The sequence below is a fragment of the Crotalus tigris genome, unplaced genomic scaffold (genome assembly GCF_016545835.1).
Source record: "Crotalus tigris isolate CLP2741 ecotype Arizona unplaced genomic scaffold, ASM1654583v1 scf7180000023723.778456, whole genome shotgun sequence".
Taxonomy (NCBI): domain Eukaryota; kingdom Metazoa; phylum Chordata; class Lepidosauria; order Squamata; family Viperidae; genus Crotalus; species Crotalus tigris.
In genome coordinates this window covers 116130-135000 of record NW_024100141.1, presented here as the reverse complement: position 1 = coordinate 135000, position 18871 = coordinate 116130, and the positions used below count along the sequence as shown (strand labels likewise).

Genomic DNA, 18871 nt, shown 5'->3' with positions numbered 1-18871 from the left:
CCTAAGTGATCAATAAAAATGGATGGTTCTCGCGTGTCGGGTGGCACAGCACAAAAGGAAAAAAGGGCTGAGGAGGGAGGAGGAAAACAAAGCCACCCAAATAGCTACCTCCCATTTTCTAACTCAGAATCTTGAACCACCACAGCTGACTGGGCCTCCGTGTTGCCTCAGTTCCTCCCACATACGACAACTTAAAACACACAAGCTTCACGCCCGCAAGGTGACACACCTGCGCGCTGCTTTCCTTCCCTGCCGTCACAGCCCAGCTTTGTGGGGTCCTCCCATCCTTGTCGTGGAGTCGCAGATCCCCGCCTGCGTCGAGCAGTTTGCTAAGGATGGACTGGCTTCCCGAGAAGGCCGCGGCATGGACTGGGGTGCTCCCATCGTAACAACGGCTGAAATAACAACCGCAACAATCAAGCCGTGGCTTCGCACGTGGTTTTGCGACTTCCTCCAACTCTCTAAAGCAGGAGTCTTCAAACGTGGCCCTTTTAGGACTTGCGGACTTCAACTATGGTTTTTTTTTATTATGTGGTGGATTTTGAAATGTCGTAAGCCACGCATAATTGCTTATTTGTGAGTTGGGCAGCCTTATAAATCTGTTTAATAAAAGCATAATAAATCAATAAATCTATCAATAAATCAATAAAAATCTAGATGGAGTCCCGAGTGCCGCATCTGTTGACTAAATCATGGCTCTGACCTGCCAGTCAAGATCTCCACCATGACATATTTGCCCCCTCCCCGTTGTGATAAAGGTAGTCCTCGACTTATGACCACAATTCAGCCTAAAATTTCCCTTAGAGACATTTGTTGAGTTTTGCCCCATTTTACGACCTTTCTTCCCTCAGTTGTTAAGTGAAACACTGCAATTAAGTTAGTAGCCCAGTTGTTAAGTGAACCTGACTTCCCCGTTGACTTAGCTTGTCAAATGGTTGCAAAAGGAGATCACGTGACCCCCCCCCCGGGGCCCCGCAACCATCATAAATATGAACCCATTGCCAAGCATCTGAATTTTGATCATGTGACCACAGGGATGCTACAAAGGTCGCACGCCGCTTTTTTTCAGCGCCGTTGTAACTTTGAACGGTCGCTAAATGAACCATTGTAAATCGAGGACTGCCTGTACTACAAATTCTCCTTCGGAGATGCCCTGCTCTGCCCCAACAGAAGAGCAAAGAGTGGGTTTTTCCTCGTACTTTCTTCAGAAAATCAAAATAATTTTGTTCAAAAAATATATATATATATTTTTTAACCTGAATCCCGATTCTCACCCATTGATGTCTCGTACTTACTGGTTTGGGTCTGACCCGTAATCTAAGAGAATGTCCACCAGTTTCGCTAGTCCGAGCAAGGCGGCTGTGAACAGCGGACTTTGTCCTAAGGAGTTGACCGACTGGGTGGAGATTCCTACAAAACGAGAGGAGAAAAAATGCTCCACATTTATTTTATTAACGCATTCTATTTTATGCTGCCCATCTTCCCTACGAGGCGGGAGCTTCGCGTTGGGAGTCTTGCTAGGGCAGTGGTTCTCAACCTTTTTAATGCCGTGACCCCCAACCGGTCATAAGTCAAGGACTACTCAACCGGTCGTAAGTGGAGGACTATTCAACGGGTGCAGCATCGTTTGCAGAATGGGACTTATGGCGGGCTCAGCAGGGCAGAGACAGCCTGGACAATTCCTATTGGCTTTTGAAAGCCAATAGAATTAGACTCTATTCAAGAGAGTCTATTCTATTGGCTTTCAAAAGCCAATAGAATAAAAGGGAGTAGCACAGCCAAGGAAAAGGGGGGAAAAAATGGCAGACTGCGTTGTTTGGCGACCCACGTGAAATGGTTGTTCGACCCCAAATGGGGTCCCGCCCCACAGGTTGAGAACCACTGTGCTAAGGAAATACAGAGTACCATACAGATTAACAGAATGGGGAGGGACCTTAGAGGTCTTCTAGTCCAGCAGAAGCAGGGAAACGTATACCATTTTCATCAAGATTATCTTTGGACGTCAGCTCCCATCATCCACTGCCCACCCAGCCAGTCGTGTCTCTCCCTGATTGGAACACAGAGTGAAGTACACAGGTCAGTCCTCGACTTACGACAACTTGCTTAGTGACCATTCAAAGTTCCGACAGACCCCGCCAAAAACGTACTTATGATCCGGATTCAAAATTCCAGTGGCCAGCACCTCTTTCTGCAGTGAAATGATTTCATTTGGGGTGCTCAGCATCTAAGGCCATCCTGAGGTCATGGGAATATGATTTATTATATTTTTCACATATTTTTAACCTATTATACATATCAGCCAGTTTGATTAGCCTTGGGTAAGAAACCAGGCTAGAAAGCCAAAGACTGTGAGTTCTAGTCCTGCCTCAGGCATGAAAGCCAGCTGGGTGATCATCAGGAGACTATGAATTCTAGTCCCGCGTTAATCATGAAAGTTAGCTGAGTGACTTTGAGCCAGTCACCAGGAGACTGTGAGTTCTAGTCCCGCCTCAGGCACAAAAGTCAGATGAGTGACTTTGAGCCAATCATCAGGAGACTGTGAGTTCTAGTCCCGCCTCAGGCACGAAAGCCAGCTGGGTGCCTTTGGGCCAACCTTCAGGAGACTGTGAATTCTAGTCCTGCCTCAGGCACAAAAGTCAGACGAGTGACTTTGAGCCAGTCACCAGGAGACTGTGAGTTCTAGTCTTGCCTCAGGCACGGAAACAAGCTGGGTGCCTTTGGGCCAATCTTCAGGAGACTGTGAATTCTAGTCCCGCCTCAGGCACAAAAGTCAGACGAGTGACTTTGAGCCAGTCACCAGGAGACTGTGAGTTCTAGTCCCGCCTCAGGCACGAAAGCCAGCTGGGTGCCTTTGGGCCAACCTTCAGAAGACAGTGAGTTCTAGTGCCGCCTCAGGCACAAAAGTGACTTTGAGCCAGTCACCAGGAGACTGTGAGTTCTAGTTTTGCCTCAGGCACGAAAACAAGCTGGGTGCCTTTGGGCCAATCTTCAGGAGACTGTGAATTCTAGTCCCACCTCAGGCACAAAAGTCAGACGAGTGACTTTGAGCCAACCTTCAGGAGACAGTGAGTTCTAGTACCGCCTTAAGCATGAAAGTCAGCTGGGTGATTTCAGTGAGTTCTAGTCTGCCTCAGGCATGAAAGCCAGCTGAGTGACTTCGAGCCAGTCACCAGGAGATTGTGAGTTCTAGTCCTGCCTTAGGCATGAAAGCTGACTCGGTGTCTTTGGGCCAGTCACTCTCAGTCCAACCCATGCCATGAGGTCATTGTTGTGAGAAAAAGAGGAGGAAGGTATATGTTGGATATGTTCACCACCTTGAATTATTTGTTAAAAAATTAAAGGTGGGATACACAGAAACAAATAATAGAACAGGGTCCCCTTCTTTCCCAAATCAAAAATACTATTTGGTCAAAGGTCAGGAGCAAACTACCAGGTCCAGAGGTGAAGGTCTAATTTGTTCCTATAATAGTTAGCACCTGGTTAGAGTTAGATAAGGGTTAGCGGAATTCAAGGGAATTGAAGCAAGTTTGCTTGTGGCCATGTAAGGATTCTAGACTGATTCCTCTTTTGACTCCGCCACCAGGTTGTGCCACTCCTTCTCCTCCTTTATCTTATTTAGGGAGGAAGACAGAAGCACACTCAAATCCTTTGCTACAGTTCACACACCTCCATTTGCTGGGATCGATTCACCAAACCGGTGTAAAAGACATGAATTGTTCCTGCCAATCCTTGCTTTTCCCTTCCATAATCTGAAATCAGTTTTTTCTTGAAATCCTATACATCCGGTTTCAGAAAAGTCCTTTCCAAACAGGATGCTCTCTCTTATGTATTATGAACAAAAAGGGGAAAATCATCTGCAACAGCCAAGGAATTGAATATTTGTCTTCTGGAGTGTGTCTGTGTCAAGGGGGAGGGGGGAATAATTTAATAAATGAAACAGACTGAAGCCCCCAGGAATGGAAATGAACTTAGTTCATCCTTTGCAATGAACTAAGCCAAATAACAGGAGGAAAGGAATCAAGAAACCAGACACAAAATTGGGAATTAGAAAAATAGCTTAGATAGCCAGAATTAGCATTGGGGGGGGGAATAATAAATTGCTATGTAGATTAAATTTATTTATGTATTTATTTATTTATTTATGAGACTTATATACTGCTTTAAGTGCAAGCACTCTCTAAGCGGTGTACACCAGTAAGCAATGTATATATATATATTTACATTGCCCCCAACAATCTGGGTCCTCATTTTACCTACCTCGGAAGGATGGAAGGCTGAGTCAACCTTGAGCCGGTGAGATTTGAACCGCTGACCTGCTGAACACAGTCAGTACTGCACTCTAACTGCTGCGCCACCTCGGCTCTTAATAGTAAATAATTTACTATTAAGAGAAATGATTCAGAAACCAGCAAGCTGAACACATTGCAAGGATGACAAAGATCGCATATCTAACCATACTTGAAACTCAGCATTCTGTGAATACAACAAGGTGAACCAAATTTATTTCTACCCTGAATTTTATTGTTGTTTATAAATATCTCAAGGTGGCAAACGCATCCAACACTCCTTCCTCCTCCTATTTTCCCCACAACAACCCTGTGAGGTGAGTTGAGCTGAGAGACAAGAACTGGCCCCAAAGTGACCCAGCTGGCTTTCATAGCTAAGGTGGGACTAGAACTCACAGGCTCTTGGTGACTGGCTCAAAGTCACCCACCTGTCTTTCATGCCTAAGGCAGGACTAGAATTCACAGACACCTGATTGGCCCAAAGTCACCCAGCCAGCTTTCATGCCTAAGGCAGGACTAGAACTCACAGACACCTGATGATTGGCTCAAGTCACCCAGCCAGCTTTCATGCCTAAGACAGGACTAGAACTCACAGACACCTGATGATTGGCTCAAAGTCAGCCAGCCAGCTTTCATGCCTAAGACAGGACTAGAGCTCAGTCTCCTGATGATTGACCCAAAATCATGAGCTGTAATGGCTATAGTGGTACTAGAACTCTCTCACCTTTCACAACTCTATCGCTGATTGGCTCCAAATTACCCAATCACCTTTCAAGTCTAAAATGGGACTAAAATTATCAGACTAGAGATTGGGCCAGTTAATCATGGAGGTTTTCTAGAAAGAGATAACTAATACAGTTTACCACTCTTTTCAAAACAACCAATTTTAAAGATTTTCTATTATTTACTCTGCTTAAAAAAGGGGGTGGGAAAGCGAGCGAACCACTCAGACTGCGTTCTCTCCCTCCAACCTCTTCGCATTGAAAAGGCGGAACGGTCATCAATGGCAGACGGCAGCTACGCGAAGTAGCACCGTCTGCCCGCTTCGCGCTCAGGAAAGAACACTACGCCTCCTCCTCGTGGCTCGCTCAGCCGATCACTTTCGAGTGCATTTCTCTAGTTGGATACTATAGAAATGATCCCTGAAAGTATAGTCTTAATGAATCCTTCCGCGACTCCACGGCCTCACCCGCAGCCACCCCTCTTCAGGTCACAGCGACCGCCTCCCTAAACACGAACAGGGCTTCGCGGTGTTCGTTCCTTCCCCAGCCAGTAATACAATTTCGAACAACCGGATTAATTTATTTACAAAACCACTGTTCCAAAGCACATATTGTTATCGAAACGACAGATCCCATAAGCCCCTTGGTTTTAGCTTTGCATCGGAGAACGGGACAACCAATCACGCATCACCTGGAGAGGAGGAGCTTCTTTACTCGGGGGCTCAAAGATACACGTCCGGAAAAGGCGGGTCCTACAAGGCGTCACTCTCTTGATAGGGAGCTGTTAACTATGTCACTGCCAAAGGATTGCAGGTGACAGAGAATTCCTTTCAAATGAGAGCTGCGTCTGTTTCCTTACATAAAACAAGCTGCTACATTTGCTAAATGCTCGTCCTATGAACGTGTTTATAGGAATAAACGCTCCTTAACTTGTCACACAGGGTTGCAAACGGCTGGAAGGAGGGAGAATGTAGTGCAATTTCGACCTAAGTCAACGTTTAGATCAGGGGTCTTCAAACTTGGCCCTTTTAACTTGTGGACTTCAACTCCCAGAATTCCTCAGCCAGCGTGCCTGGCTGTGGAATTCTGGGAGTTGAAGTCCACAAGTCATAAAAGGGCCAAGGTTTGAAGACCCCTGGTTTAGATATTTATGATTTATTTTTTACATTGTAAACTACCTTAGAGTCACTTTGAATAGTGAGATGTGCAGCATATAAATTTAATAAATAAACAGGTATCCTATGATCACAAAGCCAACTTTTTTTTTTTTTTTTTGCAAACATACTAGATCTTAATTCCCAAAACCCTTAAAACCCCCATTGGGTTTGATCTTTATTTAGCATTATGGGTTCTGAACAGGGTGTGTACCTTAATGCAACATGTGGATCTGGCAAATTGTGGCTTCTTCAAAAAAAGAAAGATGCTCTGAGAGTTTTTGAAAGACACCAAAGCACTTCCACATCGCTACCGCTAACACAGCTTATCCCACTATCACAGTGTTTCTCAAACTTGGGAACTTTAAGGACGTATGGACTTCAGTTCCCAGAATTCCCCAGCCAATAAGGGTTAAAGTCCACACTTCTTAAAAGTTGCCGTAGTTTTAACAAACGTAGAAATACTCCTCTTGGAGGGTTGGGATTTACTTTTTGGATGGCATGCCTATTTAATTTTTAATAAAAAGGTTGATAGGGTTTTTAAATCTCATATTATAAGGATTTCTTTACTTCGGGTATGGAGGAAATATTACAGAAGTGATTCCAAACTTCCATTATGGGCCATACCACGGCATGCGATAGAAGGGATAAGGAGAGGAGTTAAGATGGATAGAGTTTCTTACGCACAATTACTTAGATGGGATGGTAAAAATTGGCAGTTAAAATCTTTGGAAGATTTAACACAAGAAAATATTATATATTCATGGTTTCAGTATAGACAAATAGCGGATAGATGGAAGATAGATCGTAACATGGGTTTGCTTAGAGAAGATGAAAACTTTTTCAAACAAGTAAAAGATCAAAGATGAACTCACATTAAGAGAATTTATGGGGTGTTAGTAGAATTGGATTCAGAAGTGGAATTAGTTAAAGAATGTATGATTAAATGGGCACAAAACTTTGGTGAACCAATTCTACTAGATACCTGGGAAACTATTTGGGTGAGGAATGTCAAATTTACACAAGCCCAGAACTTAAGGGAGAACTTTTATAAAATGTTTTACAGATGGCACCTTGATCCACAAAAAATGTCTCGTATGTATTCTGACTTACAGCCTAAATGTTGGAGATGTGGATGTTTGGATGCTACTTATTATCATATCTGGTGGTCGTGTAAAAATATAAAAGCCTTTTGGATTAAGATATGGTGGAATATTCAAAGAATTTTTAGAAGGAGGGTAAAATTTACCCCACAATTGTTTTTGTTAGGTATTGTTACTGATTGTGATACCAAAGAGATTACATTGATGTTAAATTTAATTACAACCGCAAGGTTGTTAGTAGGGCAATGTTGGAAGAAGGAATCTTTGCCTACTTTACAAGAGTGGTTTCTTAAAGTTTCTTATTTGGCGGAAATGGCAAAGATTTCGGATTTCTTGAAGGATCAATCGCAAGAGAAGTATGTTGCGGTATGGAAAAAATGGATAGATTTTATACAACACAAGTTGGATATAAAAAAATATTATTTAGTTTTTTAATAACTTATATTTAAAATTTAATATTTTTTATCTTTCTTCTTTTTTCCTTTTCTTTATTCTTTTCTTTTCTAAACATTTATTTTTTGTATTTATGTTTTTTATATACACACTATTGTTAATTATCTTATAATTTTCTTAAGTAGTGTATTTAGATTTATTTATGGTTTATATCTTTTTTAAGATTTTTCGAAGAAACTTTAATTAAGCCTATATTCAGCTCTGGGAAGGCCAGGGGAGGGAATGGGAGGGTTGGGGAGGTTTGGGGGAAAATTGTTTTGTTTTTGTAAAATTTTAAAAAAAATTCAATTAAAAAAAAAGTTGCCGCAGTTGAGAAACAGTGCCTTAAGCCAGGGGTCCCCAACCTGTGGGCCGTGGCCCACGGCCACTACCAGGTCGTGGCCTGCTGACCATCAGGCCGCGGGACAGGCTGGCCAGTGTAACTACTCATTCCCACTTTTGCTAGCTCCACGGCTGCATGGCCTAAACGGGGCTCCGTGTGGCTGTGCGGCCTAAACGAGGCTCCATGCGGCCTAAATGGGGCTCCGCATGGCCTAAACGAAGCCGTGCGGCCTAAACGAGGCTCCGCATGGCCAAAATGGGGCTCTGTGTGGCCTAAATGGGGCTCTGGGTGGCCTAAATGGGGCTCTGGGTGGCCTAAACAGGACTCCAGGCGGCCTAAACGGGACTCCGCATGGCCTAAACGGGGCTCCATGCAGCCTCCATGTGGCCTAAATGGCACCATGTGGCGAAAACAGGGCAGCACTAGTACCCATGTGGCGAAAATGGGGCAGGGCTAGCGAGCGTTATGTAGGCACTAGCACTGCCCCGTTTGCTTCACCCGTGCATAGGTCTGGGCAGGTTTCTTGTAGCAAAAAAAACAGGACTCTTGTAGCCCTTTTCCCAGCTAACTCAGGGGTAGGCAACCTTGGCTCTTTTATGACTCGTGGACTTCAACTCCCAGAATTCCTGAGCCAGCATAGCTCAGGATGGAAACCTCTCTCTTTCCCCTCAGCATGGCTGGCTCAGGAATTCTGGGAGTTGAAGTCCATAAGTCATAAAAGAGCCTACCCCTGAGCTAACTGATACTATTGGTAGTTCTTGACTTACAGCCATTTCTTTAGTGACAGTTCGAAGTTACAACACTGAAAAAAAGTGACTTATGACCATTTTCCCCACTTACAACTGTTGCAGTATCCCTGTGGACATGTGATCAAAATCTGGACGCTTGGCAATTGGCCTGTGTTTATGACGATGGCGGTGTCCCTAGGGGTCACGTGATCCCCTTTTACGACCTTCTGACAAGCAAAGTCAATGGGGGAAGCCCAATTCATTTAACAACGGTGTTACTAGCTTAAGAACTGCAGTGAGTCTCTTAACAGCTGTGGCAATACAGGGCATAGAATGGAACAAAACTCATTCAAATGTCTTGCTTAGCAGCAGAAATTTTGGGCTCAATTGTAGTCGTATGTCAAGGACTACCTAAATTAAAAAGCAGACCCTTTCTGGTGGATTAAACCAACTGCTAGATAGTAAATAAAAACAAGGGGTTACTTAGAAAAAGAATACAGATACTAAATCCTTGCAGGCTGCAACCACCAAGGAAGACAGGAAATAAAAAAACAAACTTTCTTTTACAGAGTGTCTTCGATTTATGGCTTTAATTGGGCCCAGAATTTATACTGCTAAGCGAGAGAACACAGTTCTTAAGCGGATCAGGCTTCCCCATTGACTTTGCTGGTCAAAAGGTCACAAAAGGGGATCACTGGTCAGAAGGTCACAAAAGCAAATATCAGTCAGTTATCAAGCAACTGAATTTTGATCACAGGAATGCTGCAATGGTTGTAAATGTGGTGTAAGTTTGAATGTGAACTGTCGCAAGTTAAGGACTATCTGTATTTCACAATAATTAAAAAAATAAAAGGGTGAGGAAGTGAGCAAACCACTCAGACTGCATCTTCTTTGCATTGAAGAAGCAGAACAGTCATCAATAGCAAAAGGCAGCTACTCAAAGTAGTAACACCACCTGCCAGCTTCATGCCCAGAAGACACCTCATGGTTCACTCAACCAATTACTTTTGAGTGCATCCCTCTAGTTGGATGCTATAGAAATAATCTCCAAAAGTATAGTCTTAATGGATCCATCTGGGACTCCATGGCCTCACCCACAGCCATCCCTCTTCAGGTCACAACGACCGCCTCCCTAACCACAAACAGGGCTTTGCAGCCTTATTTCCTTCCATAGCCAGTCATAAATTTCGGAAATCCCGGAGAGTTTATTTAGAAAAATGCTGCTCCATAGCATATATTGTTAGCAATCCATGCAAGACCATAATCCCCCTGGTTTTTAATTTGCATCTGGGAAGGGAGGAGCTGTTTGCACACTTGGTGCGTCCCTTAATGCAGGGGGTCTTCCAACTTGGCCCTTTTATGACTTGTGGACTTCAACTCCCATAATTCCTCAGCCAGTGTACCTGGCTGAGGAATTATGGGAGTTGAAGTCCACAAGTCATAAAAGGGCCAAGTTTGAAGACCCCTGATGTAACTATTTCCCAAACTCAGCAACTGTAATACATGTGGACTTCAACTCCCAGAATCCTACAGTCAGCTTTTTGACTTGAGGAATTCTGGAACTGGAAATCCCAACCTCTTAAAAGTTGCAGAGATTAAAAGTATTCTGTGAAACTTCGTTTCCCCTGAATTAATGTACTGGCCTGTGCAGATTACACAATAAAATAAAGGAATTGCTAAAAAAGGAAGAGGAATAATAACCCTCGCAAAAAATTCTTTAGAAATGTAAATTCTTAAGAATTCTTAATTCTTAAAATTCTTAACCTGGACTATGAATTCAATTCTTACATTCTTTAAGAATTCTTAATTCTTAAAATAATCTTAAAACCTGGACTGTGGTTGTGTCAGTCAGGGACCATGAGCAGAACCCGGAAGCACATTTATTTATTTATTTATGAGACTTATATACCACTTTAAGTGCAAGCACTCTCTAAGCGGTGTACACCAGTAAGCAATGTATATATATATATATATTTACATTGCCCCCAACCATCTGGGTCCTCATTTTACCTACCCCAGAAGGATGGAAGGCTGAGTCAACCTTGAGCCATGAGATTTGAACCGCTGACCTGCTGAACAGTCAGTAAAGTGGCCTGCAGTACTGCACTCTAACTGCTGCGCCATCTCGGCACATGTAACAGCTTCTCGACTTCTGAACTGTTAACACACGGGGACTTCAACTCCCAGAATCCTCTACGTCAGCATACAGGATGTAGAAGTCCCAGCGCCTTAAAAATTGCAGGGATTAAAAATATCTGGTGAAAAGTTAATTTTTCTCTTTAATTATTGCACAGGTCTGTGCACAGATTTACTACAATAAACCGACAAGGAAAGCTTGATGCTCAACGCTTGCAAATCCGCTTCTTCTCCATAAGAATAAAAGGGAATTCGGAAAGTGGGAACGCAACCGCGAGAAAACTATACACGGGACATGACTCAAGAAAATTTTTCTTCCATTTCACTTAGTTAATAAAAAGGGGTGGGGAAGCGAGCGAACCACTCAGACTGCGTTCTCTCCCTCCAACCTCTTCGCATTGAAGAGGCGGAACGGTCATCAATAGCAGACGGCAGCTACGCGAAGTAGCACCGTCTGCCCGCTTCGCGCTCAGGAAAGAACACTACGCCTCCTCCTCGTGGCTCGCTCAGCCGATCACTTTCGAGTGCATTTCTCTAGTTGGATACTATAGAAATGATCCCTGAAAGTATAGTCTTAACGGATCCTTCCGCGACTCCACGGCCTCACCCGCAGCCACCCCTCTTCAGGTCACAGCGACCGCCTACCTAACCACGAACACGGCTTCGCGGCTTTGTTTCCTTCCACAACCAATCATAAATTCCTAATATTCCCGAGGAAATTATTTGGAAAAATACTGTTCCAGGACGTATATTGATAGCAATCCGAGCAAGCCCATAAGCCCTCTGGGTTTCGTTTTTTTTTTTTAAATTTACATCGGGGAAACGGACAACCAATCACGCTCCACCTGGAGGAGGGGCTTTACTCGTTTCAATTGCCAAGCTTTCCTCCTATGCCCGCGTCTATGGTTAATGGACGCTCCTGAACTTTAATAATAATAATAAGATAAAATATAACCTTTATTGTCATTTTTTTTACTGTGGGCACAACGGCACACATCAAAAAATGAAATATAGTTGCCCGCTCTGAAAGTGAAGCATACATGACACACACCTAAAACATACTATATACACAACATATAGACCCCACGTAACAAATATTAAATACTGTCCATCTTGAATATAGAACGGAAGGAGGAAGCTTGAGAGTTCACAAGGTTAATGCTGTATGGAATGAAGCTATAGCTGAAATAATAATAAAGTTGGCAGGGACCTTGGAGGTCATCTAGTCCAACCCCCTACTCAGGGAAGAAGCCCTATACCAGTGGTTCTCAACCTGTGGGTCGGGACCCCATTTGGGGTCGAACGACCGTTTCACGGGGGCCGTCAAACAACGCAGTCCGCCATTTTTTCCCCCTTTTCCTTAGCTGTGCTACTCTCTTTTATTCTATTGGCTTTTGAAAGCCAATAGAAGAGACTCTCTTGAATAGAGTCTAATTCTATTGGCTTTCAAAAGCCAATAGGAATTGTCCAGGCTGTCTCTGCCCTGCTGAGCCCGCCAAAAGTCCAATTCTGCAAACGGTGCTGCACCAGTTGAGTAGTCCTCGACTTACGACCGGTTGAGTAGTCCTCGACTTACGACCGGTTGGGGGTCGCGGCATTAAAAAGGTTGAGAACCACTGCTCTATACATTTCAGACAAATGGCTGCAACTTGTAGTATTGCAAAGCGTTGCAAGCAAAGCCAAGAAGGCAGAATTCGGATTAGCAACGGGGAATTAGGAAACTCAACCATTCAGACAGCTTTTTCTGCACCTGGATTCATACAAAAGTACCGTACTTCTGACCTCAGCTGGGTAACTATCCCCAAAGACATATTAAAAAGGAGGGGGGGGAATCACGTTATAGTTGGAGATTGTCAACCTATCGCCATCCTCCGTTCGCACGACGTTTGATCACCCCTGGGGTGCATCCTATATTAAGCGATGACGGGTGTAAATCTCGGCCCAGGACGGTGTCCCGTTTACAGTCTGCGGACTCCGCGTCCTTACAATCCTTCCAAAACCCTTTTTTTCTTCTAGCCTTCGCTGTAACTCGGGTCTTACGCGTTCAAATGCAAAATAAAATAAAATAAAGGAAAATGCCCCAGCAGATTCTAATTGGGGCCCGGGCAAAGGCGGGGGGGGGGGGTGGGAGGTCCGGAGGATGCATCCAGCGCCGGCTTTGGGAGGTGGGAAGGGAACCGATGGGCCGTGGAACTCTTTGCATCGGGCCGCGCGCCAAAACGCTCCGCCGAAATCCACCTTGCAACTTTGCAGCGGGAAAGCCTGCAAGCCCCGCGCGCCAGGCCACCTCCGCTTCCACGAGCTCGTTAATAAAAGAAACAACAACCCACGATGCACCCGTGTCTGAGCGCATTTCACGCGTCTTTCCCAGACAAAAGAAGAAACAGGCGCCAGGGGCCGATTGAGACCCGTTAAAAGTTTGCAAGACGAAACCTCAAATTTGCAAGAAAACAAGCGCAAAGCGCACACGCGCCCCCCTTTTTGCACGCGCGAATTACCTTTCTTGAGCAGCTTCTTCACTTTGACGTAGTTGCCCTGCTTGACGTAGTCGTGCAGACGAGCTTCGGGGCTCTCGAGTTTCACCGTCCCGAGTTTGACCGGGCAGGGAATGGGAAGGGTATGGGCCATGCTCCCTGCGGGAAAAAGACGTTAAGAAGGGGTTCCCCCTCCCCCCAGACCTCCGTCCCTGCGGGGGGGGGGAGGGAGACCATGTCACTTGCTCTTCTAAACCCATCCCTTTTGCGAGCTTCCACGTCGCCACGGTCCTCTAGGTCGTGTGAACCCATCGAACCCGAGTCTGCGCGCGCGCCCCCGCGCGACTATCCATTCCTACCCTTAAGGACGACTGAGAGTGGGGACGCGTCGGGGGTCTCTTGGGTCGTATGGATGAACCCATTTTTTTCCCTCACGAGGGGTTTAGAGTGCACGTGTAGACGTGGGAAGGGAAAGAGGGGCGGGGGCGGGGCGGGACTCAAACTATCCTTCTGAAAGATCAAGGAAATAAATTAAGAGAAAATTATAAAAGAATTGCTGTCGCGGGCAAAAAAAAAAAAAAAAGCAGCCTAGAATGAGGATTTGGCTGCAATCGCTAGATTAATGAGCTATCCCAGTACATCCTTATAAAATGTCCAGAGTGTTAATCTAGAGGGTTTATCTATTTAATTCAAAGATCGAAGCTTTCCTGATTTTATGCCTTTTAATGAAATCGTGAAATTTAATTCAATAAATTAAGAAAGTTTAACCTTCTAATAAAAGGAATTGGTGTATCCATCTCCAATCATCCATGCATATATAGTCTCTCTCTACCCACCCACCCACATCTCTCTCTCACTTCACATCTATCATCTATAACCTATCCATCCATCTTCTCTATTCATATTTCCATATCTATCTATCTATCTATCTATATCTATCTATCTATCTATCTATCTAGCCATCCATCCATCACCCACATCTATCCTTCCATCCATCTTCTCTATTAATCTCTTCATATCTATCTATCCATCTTCATATCCATCCATCCATCTCTTCTCTATTCATATCTATCTATCTATCTATCTATCTATCTATCTATCTATCTATCTATCTCTATCCATCCATCCATCACCCACATCTCTCTATCCATCTCTCCATATCCATCCATCCATCCGTCTTGTTTCTATTAATCATATCTATCTCTCTATCCATCTCCATATCCATCCATCTCTATTCATCTCACCCTGTCTGTCTGTCTATGTATCTATCTATCCATCCATCACCCACATCTCTCTATCCATCTCTCTGTATCCATCCATCCATCCATCCATCTTGTCTCTATTAATCTCTTCATATCTATCTCTCTATCCATCTTCATATCCATCCATTCTTCTCTATTCATCTCTCCATATCTATCTATCTATCATCTATCTATCCATCATCTACATCTCTCTATCCATCTCTCCGTATCTATCCATCCATTTTGTCTCTCTTCATCTCTATCTATCTATCTATCTATCTATCTCCCAATCAATCAATCAATCAATCAATCGCATTTATACCCGCCCATCTATCTCACTATCCCAAACGACTCTGGGCTCAGTTATTCCGCTGGTCAGGAGAGAGATGAAAATGTCTATTTGGAGAAATTTATTACGGATGGCGGCCCTCTCCCCACCTTCATCATTTCGGATTTTTCCTCTCTAAGGCTGTTCACTTCCCGGACTTGGGTTCAAAGCTTGGGGTTCCGCGTGTGCTGAAAGCCGCCGACAGCCCCCCTCCTCTCTCTCCTCCCCCCCCCCCGCAGACCTCCTTAGATCTCGGCTCGATCTGCGCCCCCACTTGCCCCCCCTTCGTCCCCCGCTCTACGACCCCCGTTGCCGCAGAGAAACCTCATTTGCCCCGCGACCCCCGTTCACCCCTCCGCCCGGCACACACCAACCCACCTCGGCGGCCGACTTTTGCTTTTTTCAACTGCCGAGGAATTCAGTTGAGGCCGGCGGATGCCGTCACCGCGTTCTCCCCACTGCGTTAAATGCAGAGGAGGGGGGGAGAAGGAGGAGGGAACAGCGCAAAATGGGGGGGGCGCTTCCACGCACCCGTCCCCTCCCCCTCCGGAGAGCTTGCAAGAATTGCATCCTCCGGGGTTGTGTTTGCACGGGAAAGCCGTTGGGAATGGGACTGTACCACCTTTTGGGGAATTGGGATCTTTTTTAAAATATATATATATATTTTATTAATTAATTGTTAAATTTATATGCCGCCTGTTTCACCCTAGGGGGGCTACTCTCTCTAGGCGGCTTACAGTCATGAAAAGGAAAAAAAAAAGAGAGAAAGTGGAAACGGAAAGGAAGCAAAATAGTGAAAACGAAACTAAACAAGAACATGAAAAAGAAAAAAAATGTGATTTTTTTTCTCTCTCTCTTTGGGCTTTTGTGTTTTAATTTTCTTGAATTAAAAAATGAAGTAAAATAATGAAAAAGAACACGATGAGAACACGTCGACAATAAAACGTCAACGATCACATTTTTATTTATTCAATTTATATCCTAATCTTACTAAGTCAGTGGTTCTCAACCTTTTTAATGTCGCGACCCCCAACCAGTCGTAACTCGAGGACTACTCAACCAGTCGTAAGTCGAGGACTACTCAACTGGTGCAGCACCATTTGCAGAATGGGACTTTTGGCGGGCTCAGGAGGGCAGAAACAGCCTGGACAATTCCTATTGGCTTTTGAAAGCCAATAGAATTAGACTCTATTCAAGAGAGTCTCTTCTATTGGCTTTCAAAAGCCAATAGAATAAAAGGGAGGAGCACAGCTAAGGAAAAGGGGGGGAAAATGGCGGACTGCGTTGTTTGGCGACCCCCGTGAAATGGTCGTTCGACCCCAAATGGGGTCCTGACCCACAGGTTGAGAACCGCTGTACTAAGTCAACAGATTCTTGGGTGGTTTATAATTTTCAAGATGAGCACCATGGCTTTGGAGGCTCAGAACTGGATAAATTGTTGAATTATGGTGATGAAGATAGCCTGGTGGGTTTTAATTTAGCGAGCCTCAGTGGTCAGGAGCAGTATATCCCCTGGGATAGATAATTCCCTATGCTAGGGAATTAGACCCATGTGTGTGAGAGAGACTGAGGCTAAAGTTGTTGTTGTTGTTGTTAATTGCGAAGTCGTGTCCGACCCATCACGACCCCATGGACAACGTTCCTCCAGGCCTTCCTGTCCTCTACCATCTTCTGGAATCCATTGAAGCTCACTCCTCCTGCTTCAGTGACTCCATCCAGCCACCTCATTCTCTGTCGTCCCCTTCTTCTATTGCCCTCAATCTTTCCCAGCATTAGGCCCTTCTCCAGTGAGTCCTTCCTTCTCATTAGGTGGCCAAAATATTTGAGTTTCAACTTCAGGATCTGGCCTTCTAAAGAGCAGTCGGGGTTGATCTCTTCTAGGACTGACAGGTTTGAACGCCTTGCAGTCCAAGGGACTCGCAGGAGTCTTCTCCAGCACCATAGTTCAAAGGCCTCAATTCTTTTGCGCTCAGCCTTCTTATGGTCCAACTTTCACAGCCATACATTGCAACTGGGAAAACCATGGCCTGGACTATACGCACTTTTGTTGGCAGGGTGATGTCTCTGCTTTTTAGTATGCTGTCTAGAGTTGCCATAGCTTTCCTCCCCAGGAGCAAGCGTCTTTTAATTTCTTGGCTGCAGTCCCCATCTGAGGTGATCTTGGAGCCCAGAAAAATAAAATCTGTCACTACCTCCATTTCTTCCCCATCTATTTGCCAGGAATTGAGAGGGCCGGATGCCATGATTTTGGTTTTCTTAATGTTGAGGCTAAAGTAGAGCTTCCATATTCAGCCCAGTTCTATCTTTGAATGCCAAGTATGGGCCAGGCGAGAATGTTTGGGAGAGGACACTTTAAAATCATGGGTTATCGAGTCCAGTTGAATCAGAGAAGGTGGAAAGGACACAGAATCTTGCTTTTTTTTTTTTTTTTTGCATGAATGGAGCAAGCTTGTGGAAGCCACAAGGATTTTCTCTAAGGGGAAGAGTTCAGTCAGATTTGAAGTCTTGCATATTTTATGGCTTTTTGCTTTCACTGTTACCTGGACTGTTCCTCATCCAGGTGCCAATCCAATTTAGCACCTTGTTAATAATAATAATAATAATAATAATAATAATAATAATAATAATAATAAAACTTGGAAGGGACCTTGGAGGTCATCTAGTCCAACCCCCTGCTCAGGCAGGAAACCCTATACCAGGGGTGTCAAACTGCCGGCCCGTGGGGCGGATGCATCACATGGAAGCCACGCCCACCCCATTGCCGGCAATGGCAAAACCGGCCTGATACATTGTGCGACATCATGTGATATCGCAAGTTTGACATGCCTGCCCTATACCATTTCAGACAAATGGCTGTCCAGTCTCTTCTTAAAAACCTCCAGTGTTGGAGCATTCACAGTTTCTGGAGGCAGGTTGTTCCACTGGTTAATTGTTCTCACTGTCAGGAAGTTTCTCCTTAGTTCTAGGTTGCTTATCTCTTTTGTTAGTTTCCATCCATTGCTTCTTATCCTGCCTTCAGGTGCCTTGGAGAATAGCTTGACTCCCTCTTCTTTGGGTCAGCCCCTGAGATATTGGAACACTGCTATCATGTCTCTCCTCGTCCTTCTCTTCGTTAAACTACTAGACATCCCCAATTCCAACAACCATTCCTTGTATGTTTTAGCCTCCAGTCCCCTGATCATCTTTGTTGCTCTTCTCTGCACTCTTTCTAGAGTCTCAACTTCTTCTTTACATCGTGGTGACCAAAACTGGATGCCGTTATTCCAAGTGTGGCCTTACCAAGGCATTGTAAAATGGCATTAATACTTCATTTGATCTTGATTCTATCCCTCTGTTAATGCAGCCCAGCACTGTGTTGGCTTTTTGGCAGCTGCAGCACACGGCTGGCTCATATTTAAGTGATTGTCCACTAAGACGTTGGATGACAGTTAGTCAGCTATTTATTTTTTTGCACCTGCACAAAGTACTGGTAAATCCTCGAGTTATGACCACAATTGAGTTCAAAATTTCCATTGCTAAGCCACAGTTGTTAAGTGAATTTTGCCCCATTTTACAACCTTTCTTGCCACAGTTGTTAAGTGAATCACTGCAGTTGTTAAGTTAGTAACACGGTCGTTAAGTGAATCTGGCTTCCCCATTGACTTTACTTTTCGGAACCCTGCAAAAAAGTGATCACATGACCCCCAGGACACTGCAACTGTCATAAGTACAAGTCAGTTGCAATGCATCTGAATTTTGATCACAAGTACCTTGGGTCTGCTGCAACAGTCATAAGTGTGAAAAATGCTGATCAGTCACTTTTTTTCAGTGCCACTGTAACTTAGTCACTAAGCCAGGGGTCTTCAAACTTGGCCCTTTTATGACTCATGGACTTCAACTCCCATAATTGACTCAGTGACTTCAACTCCCAGAATTCCTCAGCCA

General features: G+C 44.5%; 1 protein-coding gene and 3 non-coding genes across 7 annotated transcripts in view; all 4 read right to left on the bottom strand.

Annotated features, from left to right (window-relative positions):
- TEX14 (testis expressed 14, intercellular bridge forming factor) overlaps positions 1-15388 on the bottom strand; it is a 75605-nt gene extending 60217 nt beyond the window's left edge. Inside the window, exons 1-4 of one of the 4 annotated variants that reach the window (XM_039321248.1) lie at positions 15326-15388; positions 13403-13537; positions 1296-1410; positions 230-395 (exon numbers count right to left, since the gene is read on the bottom strand). In XM_039321248.1, the coding sequence (XP_039177182.1) occupies positions 230-395; positions 1296-1410; positions 13403-13532 (411 nt within the window). In that variant the 5' untranslated portion in view covers positions 13533-13537; positions 15326-15388. Of the gene's footprint in view, positions 1-229; positions 396-1295; positions 1411-1933; positions 2022-13402; positions 13538-13737; positions 13834-15325 lie in introns of those variants that run through there. The other 3 variants (XM_039321249.1, XM_039321250.1, XM_039321251.1) reach the window with 3 other exon arrangements.
- Positions 5228-5444, bottom strand: LOC120297977. Its single transcript, XR_005553935.1, has one exon. It is a non-coding gene; the product is annotated as a small nucleolar RNA U3 (small nucleolar RNA).
- LOC120297979 lies at positions 9639-9831 on the bottom strand. The gene has a single exon (XR_005553937.1). It is a non-coding gene; the product is annotated as a small nucleolar RNA U3 (small nucleolar RNA).
- Positions 11264-11480, bottom strand: LOC120297978. The gene has a single exon (XR_005553936.1). It is a non-coding gene; the product is annotated as a small nucleolar RNA U3 (small nucleolar RNA).
- Positions 15389-18871: the final 3483 nt, after the last annotated feature.